Raw genomic sequence first — 13,038 nt, 5'->3', positions numbered from 1 at the left:
TTCCATCTTTCTTTTTAGCTGTTGTGTAACAAACTATGTGACCATGTATGAGGTGAGACATGTTGACATCTGTCTTTGGGTGCAGATTTGTGGTGATGTATGTTCATGTCGTGACGCTCTGAACCATCAAGATATCATTTGTCTTTTTTTCCAACCATCTATTTTTTCTCCTTCATGTCCCCTTGGGTGTTCAGTAGGTTAGTGTATTAAACATCAGTATGATTATTTAATATGTGGGTTTACATGTGAGGCGTACATATATTTATACTGAACAACACTCTTATGGTTATGATGAAATTGATTTTAACCAATATTCTGTTTTCTGTTACCTTCACACTTTTTTTGCATAACTCTCCAAATAGGACAATAATGCAAAAATTGATACCATAGATACCACCAACTGATAACATTTGTTATTACCCTTTTCTATGTTTTTTAGGCTAATGGAGGCTTAATACAAACTCCCGTGGTTCCTCCCAGACCCACAGAAAAGGTGCAGTACAGCCAAATACTCCAATATATAATACTCATCAGAGTAGCCCAAACTCAGTTCAGCTGATAATCAAAGCTGATAATTCAGTTTGTGTGAACATGTGTGTTTGTTTCACATCAGCAAAGATTTCTAATTGATATTATAGTTAATCATCAACCTCTGAGGTCTGCAGTTTAGTCTGAAAACACTTTACAGTTAAGAAGACACGCAGGGTTTCATGTTTCTTTCCTGTTCCAAATATCTTTTGTTATTGTTCCCTTATGGGCATTTTGTGTCTTTGTGCAGGAACTGAACGCCGCAACCAGATACAGCCAACGTAGGAGGGAACAGGCTGAGGACACACAGGTATATACACGCACACACAAACAATGAAATATCATGTTCCTTCTTGGTTGTTTTTATAAATCTCAGAGTCATTGTCCTTCCTCTTCCTAATCAGAGACAATCAGAAGTTGCCAAAAATGAAGCAGACTTCACACAGGTATTTCAGCTGATGCTTTTAACTCGCAGCTCTGACCTGATTTCTAAACAGTGTATAAAATGTCTTCCTCTTTATTTTCATATACTTTGTTGTAGAGCAATCAGCCAGCCTTGACTGGAATTTTTCGACAGAGCCAAAAAGAGAAAACGCCTTTGTTCACTGTAAGATATGCACCACACTCACCAGTTAAAAACAAGAGGCTCTGTTCAAAACTTCACAGTTTTTAAAAGTTTTTTGGAGTCGTGTTAACTAACCCATTATCTGGAATTTAAAGATGGAGTGCAAAACTTTTTACTCCCCCTCTTGCAGTGAGTGTAATTACAAAAACACTGTCGATGCGTGGTTATGACGTAAGCCTGCAGGTGAGCTTGCGGCATCTCCTTCGCCGATCCCTTCTCGACTTTCAGCACTCTCCAGTAAGGAAAAGCTACACTAGTGGTAATTTGTGTTTGTGCTCACCATTGATCGCTTGACTGAAATCCTTCCTCTGAACGTTCATTTTTTATCTGGAACATGTACTCCGGAAACTTTTCATGGATGCTTCTTACGATTTTCCATCATAGCTTCCGCCAAAGTCCTAGCCGCTACTCTATTGCTGTGGTCTCTTCCCCAGAGTTCCTACAGATCCTAAAAAAGTCTTGAAAGGCATTGAATTCATTAATCAAAAAATTAAGGTCCTAATTGGTATTAAAATGTCTTAAATCAGTCTTTCAAAAGCCTTAAAAATGCTAGGATGTGGAACGAGGGATTTTTTTTCTGACATTGAATTGTAAAATGCGAAGATTATTGGTACCATCTTTGAAAAAAAAAATCACAGAGTGCCTCTTACATTACCATCATACAGATCAGATTAGCCAAAGACTCACATTTTGTTTCTGACTGTGACGCTAACAGCTGATCTACCGTCTGTTAGCTAGCTGTAACTGTACCCTGGACGACACAAGGGAGTGCAAATTAAACAAAAATTAGCTGTTGAACCAAGATTTCCCGGCATGGTTGAAATATTACAAGGCAATTACTATGAGCCTTGGTGTGTTTTATGCTAAAAGTTTTTCAGACAAGCCAGATGGGAATCAAGGCGGTAAAAGCCTGCATGCAGAGTGAGTTCATGTTTTTTTTAAAAACATTTTTTTTATTTGGCTTTTGTAAAATTGGTCTTAAATTGGTCTTGCTTTAACATGCTTTAGGCTGTGGGAACCCTGTACCTCCTCTCTGTCCCCTTTTGCTCTGGCCGTTTTACATAAAACACATCACTTCCGGTGCGGCAGTGTAACGAAGTTGCTATAGACACCCGACAGAAAACTTACTAAAACTAAAAATTTACATAATTTTATAGATGTTAATACAAATGTCACTTTACAAGTACTCAAATATATATTTATATTAAATCATACACTGACTGGAGGGTTGACAGCTGTGTCAAATCCTGACACAATTCCTCAACTCCACAAATGACGCAAATCCCTATTGGCTTATACTGTATGTATAAGAAATATTTACAAATGTGTGTGTAAAGGTTTCAGACACTACAGTGCTCTGGCTAAACAGGTTTCAAGTAGCAAGCAGGTGTGTGTGGGTGTGTACAAGCATGAAACATAAATGTGTATTCAGACGTATAGTAGGTGTGTATCAGCATGTATAAGCTGCTGGTTACGACTGACTGATGCTGTTCAGTAAGTTGTTCAATGAAAGAGAGTCATAATTAACAAATAGAGGAAAAAAGGCAATGGGATAAATATGACAATGTTTTAGAGGCTGTTAGTGAGATATATAAAGCAGAATGGTCTTTTAATCAGCAGTTGTTGAGTGTTTCTGTGATGTTTGTTTCCTCCTCAGAGTTACGTGACCCATGACCTAGAGGAAAAAACTGAAGATGTCCTGCCCAAACAGGCTCCTGGCAGCAAACCGGTGTGTGTGTTTGTGTGAGTGTTCATGTGTGTGTCCCATTGTTGATGTCATCAGCTGGTTTGTGACATGTGACTGTGATTGACAGGGTGGTCTGAAGGGAGTAATGAAAGGGTGGCAATTCAAGTCGTCACCAAAGGTATGAAGCACCATCTGGTTTGGTGTTCTCTGCTGGTGGTGGCTGCAGAATTTTATTTCCCAGCGTTTCCTGGTGACTTCATACATGATGAAAGTATTGTTGCTTGTCTTCTGCTGCTGGTGGTGGCTGCATTTATGATTTTTTTTATTATTGCTTTCATTTTAGAGATATTTAAAGGTGTTGTCTGTAGTTAAAAACAAATGCTCAGACAGGATGAATCCTTGTAAATGATTTTTACTGATTGTCGCATTAACTGTCGACATCAGCTTTACTTGGGCTTAGCTGTGCTTTCAGAACAAGTTGTTGTGTTGAAGATTAAATGAAGTTTATCCTCTTCTTTTTTTAAACAATTTTATGTCTGTCAGTGTCAGTTTTAACTCCTCTTTTTTGTTTGTTTTATTTTTAGTGTTTATTTTATGGCATTCTACTAGGGAAAGATCAACGTCCCAACAAGATTATCTGACTGTCGGTTGTGTTGGTGGCTCAGGGGTGCTTTAGTCTGCTTCGAAAAACTTTTGGAAGATGGAAGATGATATCATTGTCAGTGTATCCATCCATGCTTCTGCTGTATTTGGTTAACCCAAACTAGGTCAATCACCTGTCTTGCATGTCATTTGGTAGAATTTATTAATTTTAAAGAATTCAGAATTCAGTTACCAGCAAAGTTAACTGGATTTTTTTTTAAAAAACCTTTAAAGCATCCACCTGGAATTCCATACCTTTGTAAATTTAACTTACTGCATTCATTAAGCAGTTGTAAATATAGATGTGGGTGTTACAGAAGGATTTTTAATCCTGGAGACAGTTTGAGTTGTAAATTGTGTAAAAGGATCAGGAAAATCTTTTTAAACTTCAAGCGCATATATTAAATTGTAGTGTTCTCTGTTGTCTGGTTGTCTTAATAAAAACTTTAGAAGGATCATGTTGTGCTAAAGATTGTCGACTCTTTTTTAAGGTCAGCAGAGAGCAGAGTGTAGACCCTGGTGCCGAGGAAGTCAACTCTGACGAGGAACAATCTGCAGAAAAAAACAATCAGGAAAAGACTGCAGAACCCAAACAGGTGAGAGACCAACAACAGGCTGCCTCTGCTCATGTTAACAAACCAGTTCTGCTTCTGCCCTCTGCAGACGAACAAAATCATACATAGTTGTGCTATTTAAGTGACAGGGAACAACAAAGTGCATGTATTCTTTTTAAAATCAGATTGAATGCTCTAAAAGGAAACCACCATGTGCACTAACTTTTAATGCACAATAACTGTGAAAACTATGTGAAATGTGTTGTTGACTCAGGGGAAGCCACACAGTAACAGTATTATTTACTTTTTGCTTCATTATTTCCACTTCAAATGTCCACAGGCAAACAGGGAAAGACAGTATTAGATATTCTCTGTCTTTATTGAAGAAAACACTTGAAGGCAGCTTGTCATTAGATGGATAAACACATTATTTTTTCTCAACCTTTGGTTCAGGACATCGGAGGTCTGATTGCTGGAATTTTCAGGAAAACTCCCAAAGAGAAGTCTTCACTTCCTTCTGTAACGGTAACATAAACTCTCCTGCTCATTTTCTGACCATAAACTTTAGCTTTCAGTCTTTTGTTGCCTGTTGCTCATTGTCTTGCCATTTCATTGCCAGCTCAGCAAATCAGACAGTGATACTGAAGATGCAGAAGAAGCAGGAGATAAGGTTGGTATTGTGTTTTGTGGATTTACAGGGTGTGCTTCAGTGAAACGACCAATCTACATAGAGTTTTTTTTCTTCTGCTATGCTAGTGAAGCGTTAGACAGCTTTTAAAGTCATACAAGGGTATCTGTATGGTTTGATCAAGGCCCCCAGTGTCGCTGTGAGCTTTCTGATTCCACTATAGGTGGAGAAATAAAATCAATTAATCAGTAAATAAAAACTTCCTTTACTCGCTTTATTATGAATCCCCAGTAAAACTACAGAGTCAACAACAGTGTCCTGTGTTACCAGAAACCTTTTGTGTCCAAACCCTATTGAAAGATATGCCTAAAATATTTGAAGAGATCTCTGTGTTCACACATCAAAGTCAGGGGTAAAAAAGCTTTCATCCTTATCTGTCAGAGTGTGTGTGGCAGAAATTGCTGCCCTCATTCCACTGGAAAAAAGATATATGATTCATTCAAAAGATGCAGACAGGTTTAGGAGGACTTGGAAACAAATGCATTCATTTGTGGGATGTTATTTGTTGTGTTGTGCAGCAGCGTCCTTAGGGCTAGGTGGGTGTCTGTTCTGTTTTGTGTATCTATGTTTGCATTATCACAAACTGTTATGTTTTTACAGGAAAAGGGAGGCTTCTTCTCTGGCATCCTTAAAAAATCCAATAAAACAACAGATGAGACACCTGCGCAGGTTAGTGACAAAAATGGCTTCCTACTTCTGAAAATAAGGTCCAGGGTGTGGATTTAGGGGCAACTATTGGCAGAAAGGGTATATAATATTTATAACTACGTTTTCATTCATTTACAATCACCTGAAAATAAGAATAATACCACCACCATAGTTCTTGTACTTGTTTGGGACAATGGAGAAGTTTCGGACAAGGGAGAAGTTTCAGTTGGTTACCAATCTACAACCTCACTGCTAGATGCCACTTAAACCCACACACTGGGTCTTTAAAATATAACTTTAAAAGTTAAAAGTTCACATTTTTATTTGCCCACTTTTCTATGACATCATTTTGATGTTTCAGGACAATCTGAGTGTTCATAGTGAGCTGTCTGCCAGCAGCGACAGTCTGTCTGAAAACAAGGTGAGCAGCATTGTGTCACAGTATGAGTACAGTGATAAAGTTATCTTTAATTACAGTGTACAGACTAGTAGATTGTTCTGCCAAACGACACCTCATTGAACTGACCTTGTTGACACATATAAATCTGCCACAACTGAGCGTGTGTGTAAAATTCTTGTGCCTGTTCCAGGAAAAAGCAGGAATATTCAGCGGGATGTTCAAGAAGATTCCAAAACCAACAGAAGCTGCACAAACTGACGAGGTGACAAAGTTGAAAAACCTGCTAAAACATTTCTGTGTTATTATAGACGTTCACAGATTTATTATGAAACTAATATAACAAAGCCAAAAAGGCCTTATGAGTAGTTAAATCCAGTGACCTGATAATCATATTGAACCAGTTTATTTTGTGTTTTAGGACCAACAGTCTCTACATGACGGTCTGGCAGGCAGTAATGATAATCTGTCTGAGAACTCAAAGGTGAGTTCAGAAGTTTTTTGTGACGTGACTGGATTTAAATTGCAGTATTATGATTATGTAACAGTCATGATGGTGTATATTGTCAACAGGAAAAAGGAGGATTTTTCAGCGGGATCCTCCGAAAGACTCCCAAGATTCCTGGAGAGGGAACACCTGGACAGGTAATGTCACCAACATGTTTCTGCACAGATTCTAGATGCTTTATTCATCACTGAAAATGTGTGTCAGCCTACAGAATGTCAGACTTCCCTAATTTTAACCTGCTATATTAGGAGAAAGTGAGTTTAACTATATAAAAATTCAGTGTGTAAAAATGTTGGTGAGTGCGTAAAAGGATTTCAGAGTACACAAAGTAAAGGAAATGGCGGCCAAGTAATGAACATGTTCAGACAAAAGTTAAAGTCACCAGATTTGGTTGCCAGTTTGTCTCTCAGTGTATTTCTTAACAACAGACTGAAAACCTGTCTGGTCACCCAATGTGAGCTTTGTCTGAGAAAGTCAGTGCAAAATGCCTTGAAAAGATGACGTGCAGTATTTTGTCTCTGTGTTTTGGGATTTCAAAACGTTTTTGAAAGTATTTGTTCAGTTGACTTTGATGGATCAGTCACAGATCCCGGATATTGACGTGCACAAGATAAATCACAGTACAAAAAAACAAAAATAATATTGTACATAGACTATACAAAGCATAATAATACACAATACTACATTTTAATGCAGTATTTACCTGAACTGAATCATTTCTTGGCTGTGATAGAAATATTTACTTGCATTTTTTTCTTCACTTTAATTATTCAGTAACACTTACTACCTATTTTGAATTTAGAAGCAGTATATAAAACTTTATTAAATGGTTTATAACACACATATGTAATTATTAACAGATATAAGACATATGTAGGTGTTAATTAATGTTGGGTATTTGTCAGTAATCAGAACTTCTCCTATGAAGACATTCTGTGTTGTTACAACTGTGTTTTACTACATTGTCATTCATAATCTATTTATACAACTTCCAATGATTGTCCACAATGGTTGTTAAAAATACATAAACAACCTTTTCTCCAATTATAGCAACATTATCATCAATATATAACTTTAACCCACGGTCTGCACAATACGTTCTAGCACCATGTTCTTCTGTGTGACAGTAAAAAAAGTAAAATATGAAGTTTTGAAAGGCGATAACAGAACCTAAAAACCAAACAACAAACAGAATGCAACTTGTAACTAATTATGAGTGTCATTGTCAGGAGTCTTCCCCTGTTCATTAATCAAACCATTGAGACTTTTTATTTTTTTATTTATTTATTTTTCAGGATAAACAATTGCTGCAAACGGACCCAGCAGAAAGTAATGAAACTTCTTCTGAGAACACCACCACTAAAGTAAGAGACTGTATTAGAATTGTTGTGGTAGACATTGGGGGCTGAATCTTATATTTGTTTTGAAACCTCCCCTACACTGAGAAAAACAGTACAGCCCCCAAATGCAACCTCTGTTTCAAGCTCATGTGTTGTAATAGAACAACATGTTTTTACTCAGTGCAAATTGCACATTAGGAGTAGGTACATAAGAAATGGTGCTTTTTGTTTACCAATGCCATAGTGTTTCCAGTTGCTTCTTTTTAACCAAGTTAACAGAAAGGTTGATACTTTTCTAAATAATGTTAAATCCCTATTTACTATAAAGATTTATGTCTACTCTGTCTCAAAACTAACTTTAAGTTTCTACAAGCTGCTAGTTATTAAAGAAACATATTTGTCCTCCTTTTTTGTGAATCTTGCCAAAAAAGGGTTAAAAAATATAAATCTTGCTCAAGAGAGGAACTAACAACTCTCCACAGCCATTAACAGAAATTAAAAATACCCAACCCTCTCCCTTTTCTGACCCCACAAAAAATAAGTTATACAACCTTTTGTTTTGAATTTTGTAGCTTTACATATTTGTCCTCAGTATTCAGAGCAAACTCAATGAAACAATTTTAGCCAAAGCATTGTCACAAACAAACCAGTAACTTAATCAAAAAAAGGCACTGACAATGAGTTTCTTGTTTTTCTTCATGTAGCAGGAGAAAGGAAGTGTTTTCAGTGGAATGTTCAAGAAGTCTCCCAAACTCTCTAAAGCCCCTCGACTGGAGGAGGTAAAATATTTAAATACTAAACTGTCACTTTGAAAGCCTTGGAGCTAATGAACTGTGAGTTTATGGCGTCAACAACATTGTGCACATCATTTGTTTACTGGATCTTACAAAACAAGTTTCTTGTTTAACATTTTATGAATTTGAATAAAGAAATATGATATGGAGCTATGGGAGAAGACTAAATTACTGACCAGCTGTTGGTAAATGATGCTCAGATTATTACATGCGTAAATCTGCATTAACCTGGTTTTGTTTCAGTAACCGGCTTCATTGGTTATGCTCACACAGGTTGAGTAACATTTTTGTTGTGTTTAGGATGCAGAGTCGTTGCACAGTGAGCTGTCTGCCAGCACTGACAGCCTGTCGGAGAAAAAGGTGAGTCTTCATCTTGGAACGGACAGATCCTCCCCACGCACCCACTGAAACTGCATGAGTCATCGTGTAGTCACCACCAACATGAGAGCAAGTGTGAGATAAAATATCTGCAGCTCCGTTAGGTGGAAGAAAAGTTCCTAATACTGAAATTAAACAAAATACCCTGTTGTCTGCTTCCCTGTAGGAGAAAGGTGGTTTGTTCAGTGGACTCCTCAGAAAGACTCCCAAAACACCTGGAGAGGTACAGCTTCTCAAACACAAGTGCAGTTTTAAATATAGATGATGCTTTATTGTGCACCCAAAACATGACGCTCATAGTGTTGGTTTGTTGGGTGTGGTTTTCACTGCATTTTCATTCTGCAGATAAAACAGCACATAACACGAGATCCAGCTTTAATATTGGTTTAATGTAGGTTGTTTTGTTTTTTTTTACAAACATTTAGCCTATCAATACCTTGTGATAGAACCAAATAATCAGCAGATATTGCAATCTGGACATCTATACATGTATAGATCCACTGTGTTGGGTCATTGATCCACGTGGACAGGGGAAGCCTGAAAGGGGCATGAATGCAATCAACCTTAACTTACCATATCACAGACGCTCAGGTGCAGGCAAGGTCACAAATCAATTATCAGACATACCCATAAAGCAAATGTTTGTTTAACAAGAAATAGATGCATACAGAAGTGTCAGAACTATAATCCAAGTACGTCAAATTGCATTGATCTTTAGTTTTCTATCCCTGCCTTGACATTTTGCAAGTTGGCAAGCGCTAGCTGCTGCTCATCTATAAATGCCGGGGAAGTGCATGTTTAATAATGTGTGGCTGTATCTGTGTATATTTGTTTTAAACTGCTTAAATAACGTCATGGAAACTGGGGCAAATATTATGGAAAAGTTTTGAAAATGCAAAAGTAGCAATGCGTGGGAAACTGGAATATATAAACCAAAAAAACTGCACATGTCACGTATGCCAACCTGAATCGACACATAACAAAATACCATGTGTACCAACACTATCATAAACAATACAGACAAAGAAAATATTTCTGTAGTGTCTTTGTCAACACTTACCAGCTGTAATCACAGCAGCCCTACCATCTGCTGTTTAATTCAAAATCAGTTGACAGAGATTCAGTGTCATTCCTACCGCCTCGTCTGCTGTCTGCACTCCATTTAACCAGTTTCACCTGCCCTTGCTACTTTGTAAAGAAAACAGCATGTGAGCATGACCAAAGGGAGCGCAGCCAGTATGATGCATGCTCCCTGTATGTCTGCCAATGTGCTGAAATGCTGTAATGCAGGAGCAGCATAAGTTAATATATGACAGACATGGAAATATTCAAGCACTTTTAATTTTCTTGTAACCTTTTTGTACCATTTTCTACAGAGCTGCTCACAGTTTTTAATTCTTGTTTCAGGAGAATCTCTCAGCACAGAAAGATCTTTCTGCCAGCAATGACAGTCTGTCTGAGGCTGCCAACACAAAGGTCAGTTTGGTTGTTAGATTTAAAGACGCCACCTTGAGCTCCAGGCAGTTGTGACAGCCATTTCCCACTATTTTTGATATTATAGAGAAAAAGATGTGGTAATGAAATGTGCTACCTGTATGTAATTGTGATACAGGTAACACCATTCAAGGTAGCATTAAAAAAAATGTTAAGACAATATAAACAGGCTAAAACAGCTGTCCCACAATACAAAAGACTAAAGACAATATTCTGTTAAGATTCCATCAAAAACTCCATCAAAATTAAGTACATGGAAAAATAAAATTTAGAAACAAATGTAATTTCACTTCGATGCATTTCTGAACTTTTACCGTTTCTTTAAATCTCATTTTATGTTGTTCTAATGCTTTTTTTTTGGTTTATGTAAAGAATCATTATTACTAATAAAAAATACCTTGATGTACCTGGATACCTGGATGTTCAAAAAATGTTATTTGTGTTTCAGGAGAAAGGAGGTGCTTTCAGTGGAAAATTCAAGAAGTCGTCCAGACTTCTTGACGGTCCTCTCAAAGAGGAAGTAAGAAGTCTGTTTTTCTGGCCCCTTTCAGTCATCTCGTAAATGTGGTGATGTTTCCCTGTAAACTGAGGCGTTAGCTGTAAAAGAAAAATGTCTGTAGTGTGTAACAGGTTCTGATTGTTTATTTTTTCTCAGGAAACACAGTCACAAGATGATGAACTTTCAGGCAGCAGGGAAGCTCTTTCTGAGAACAAGGTGAGGATTTTTTTTTAATATATATATATATAATTAAAATAATAGTCCTAAATACCTTTAGGACACGTTAAGAGAGAGCACTCATTGTCTGAATGTGTATGTTTTAGGAAAAAGGTGGAATATTTAGTGGAATATTCAAGAAAGCTCCCAAACCGGCAGAAGTTGCTCAACCTGAGGAGGTAAAAGTGTAATTTGTCAACCTTTTTCAACATTTTTAATGAAATACAACTGCCGAAAAATGATATTCCAGATGTAAGACCCCAGCAAAAATCACACCATCATCATTTTATATTTCTTTAGAGAAAATGAAATGTAAAAATTCTATTCCCAATAAAGTCGGGACTCATATTGCAATCGCAATGTGAAGATTGAAATATTTAAGTCAACTTTATTTAGTATTCCCACATTAACATTTGCCTTTAAAACCTCTGAACACTTTTTACAGGACGAGTCTGACAGCGATCTCTTAGCCAGCACTGAGAACTTATCCGAGAACAAACAGGTCAGTGCATTAAAATCCAAGATAATTAATGGCTTTTCAACAAAACAGCAGTTTGATTTGTTATATTTTAACTACTTCAACATTTTTGTCTCGTGTGTGTCATCAGGAGAAAGGTGGGGGGTTGTTCAGTGGACTCCTCAAAAAGACTCCCAAAGCATCTGGAGAAAAGACAGAGTCACCGGTGAGTGAGTGTTTCCTAAATGTGCAGATAGTTTCTAAACCCGAAACACAATTTCACCCTCTCATCAATTTGTCTGTTTCAGGAACAAGAGGCTCAGAAAGAGCTGTCGGCCAGTAATGACGACCTGTCTGAGAATAACGCCAAGAAGGTGAGCAGTGTAATGCAACAGAAGCCTGTAGGGTAAAATATCTGTTGAGGGAACATTCAGTAACAACCAAATTATGTTTCAGGAGAAAAACATTTTTAGCAACATGTTTAAGAAGCCGCAGAAACCAGCAGAGGATGCAGCAGCAGACAAGGTATTGTGATTTGATTAGACTGATTAAACCACTTGTGAAATCTACTGTTATGGAGGATGGAGTGAATATTTGTTTTCACTGTTTTCTGGTTTGAATTCAGGAGCTGGAGGTGAACAGTGAGAAACAGTTGTCAGGTAGCACCGAGAATCTGTCTGACACCACCGCCCCAAAGGTATATCAGTCTTTAAAAATTAACCCTCTCTTTCTGTCTCACTGTGGCTGCTCTCATTATGTCAACATAAACTGAAAACTGATTGCAAACATCAGATTATATGAGATGATTTCTTTGTGTTTTTCCTATCCTGTATGTAGCTGTAGACCAATTTGCATGTGATAAAAAAAAAATCTCTGTTTGCTTCCATGGAGATCACCATGTTGTACCACCATGTTTCTACAGTAGCCCAGAATGGACAAACCAAACACTGGCTCTAGATAGGGCCATTCAAAACAGTGTTTTTTAACGTGAAACCGCTTTATTCTGTGTTTTTACTGGTTTACATCACCTGGCCTGTTTGTTTTGGTGAGGAAGACACCTCTGCGGATAATTCGGCTCTCGGTAAAAACCTCCTGAACTATGAACAGTGAATAAGTTTCAGCTGGATGTATCTGCAGTCGTCACCACTAATTGCCACTAAATCCTACACACTGCTCCTTTAATACTCTTTGTTTTTTTAAATTCACTAACAGTGGGAGCAAATTCTGGTTCATTGCGATCTTGGGAGCAAATGAAGCTTTCGACTCTTAATTCTCTTCAATTTTTCTTTCTCTGTTTCTGAATGTTTTCATTTGAGAGAAATAACAAAAGATCTGTGTTTTAGGAGAAAAAGGGAGGCTTGGCCGGCATCCTCAAAAGATCAGCCAGCATTGACAACCCGTTTGATGAGGTCAGTGTCCGCCCTGAACAAACACTCACAGCAGCATCCTCCCAATAATATAATGTCTCCACAGTGTTGCCTCACACATGACAACAATGCTCCTTTGACAGAATTATGTTTGCAAAGTCATGAGTTACTCACAGAATCTACAGTGCGTTTCAAGAGACTACGACTTAACATTTT

General features: G+C 37.5%; 1 protein-coding gene across 1 annotated transcript in view; it reads left to right on the top strand.

Moving 5' to 3' along the window:
• The window catches only part of LOC126382671 (uncharacterized), a 33,453-nt gene that overhangs the window by 8,821 nt on the left and 11,594 nt on the right, over nt 1-13,038 (top strand). The window contains exons 6-34 of the mRNA XM_050032677.1: nt 440-493; nt 779-838; nt 933-974; nt 1,070-1,135; nt 2,811-2,882; nt 2,968-3,018; nt 3,974-4,078; nt 4,490-4,561; nt 4,656-4,706; nt 5,325-5,393; nt 5,734-5,793; nt 5,963-6,034; nt 6,191-6,253; nt 6,343-6,414; nt 7,573-7,641; nt 8,322-8,396; nt 8,712-8,771; nt 8,956-9,012; nt 10,197-10,265; nt 10,732-10,803; nt 10,939-10,998; nt 11,106-11,177; nt 11,444-11,500; nt 11,607-11,681; nt 11,764-11,829; nt 11,912-11,980; nt 12,081-12,152; nt 12,510-12,536; nt 12,799-12,864. Of these exons, the coding sequence (XP_049888634.1) occupies nt 440-493; nt 779-838; nt 933-974; nt 1,070-1,135; nt 2,811-2,882; nt 2,968-3,018; nt 3,974-4,078; nt 4,490-4,561; nt 4,656-4,706; nt 5,325-5,393; nt 5,734-5,793; nt 5,963-6,034; nt 6,191-6,253; nt 6,343-6,414; nt 7,573-7,641; nt 8,322-8,396; nt 8,712-8,771; nt 8,956-9,012; nt 10,197-10,265; nt 10,732-10,803; nt 10,939-10,998; nt 11,106-11,177; nt 11,444-11,500; nt 11,607-11,681; nt 11,764-11,829; nt 11,912-11,980; nt 12,081-12,152; nt 12,510-12,536; nt 12,799-12,864 (1,875 nt within the window). The remainder of the gene's footprint in view (nt 1-439; nt 494-778; nt 839-932; nt 975-1,069; nt 1,136-2,810; nt 2,883-2,967; nt 3,019-3,973; nt 4,079-4,489; nt 4,562-4,655; nt 4,707-5,324; nt 5,394-5,733; nt 5,794-5,962; nt 6,035-6,190; nt 6,254-6,342; nt 6,415-7,572; nt 7,642-8,321; nt 8,397-8,711; nt 8,772-8,955; nt 9,013-10,196; nt 10,266-10,731; nt 10,804-10,938; nt 10,999-11,105; nt 11,178-11,443; nt 11,501-11,606; nt 11,682-11,763; nt 11,830-11,911; nt 11,981-12,080; nt 12,153-12,509; nt 12,537-12,798; nt 12,865-13,038) is intronic.

This window comes from Epinephelus moara, chromosome 21, assembly GCF_006386435.1.
Source record: "Epinephelus moara isolate mb chromosome 21, YSFRI_EMoa_1.0, whole genome shotgun sequence".
Classification (NCBI taxonomy): domain Eukaryota; kingdom Metazoa; phylum Chordata; class Actinopteri; order Perciformes; family Serranidae; genus Epinephelus; species Epinephelus moara.
The sequence above is the reverse complement of the archived record's forward strand: the minus strand, read 5'-3'. Positions and strand labels throughout refer to the sequence as shown.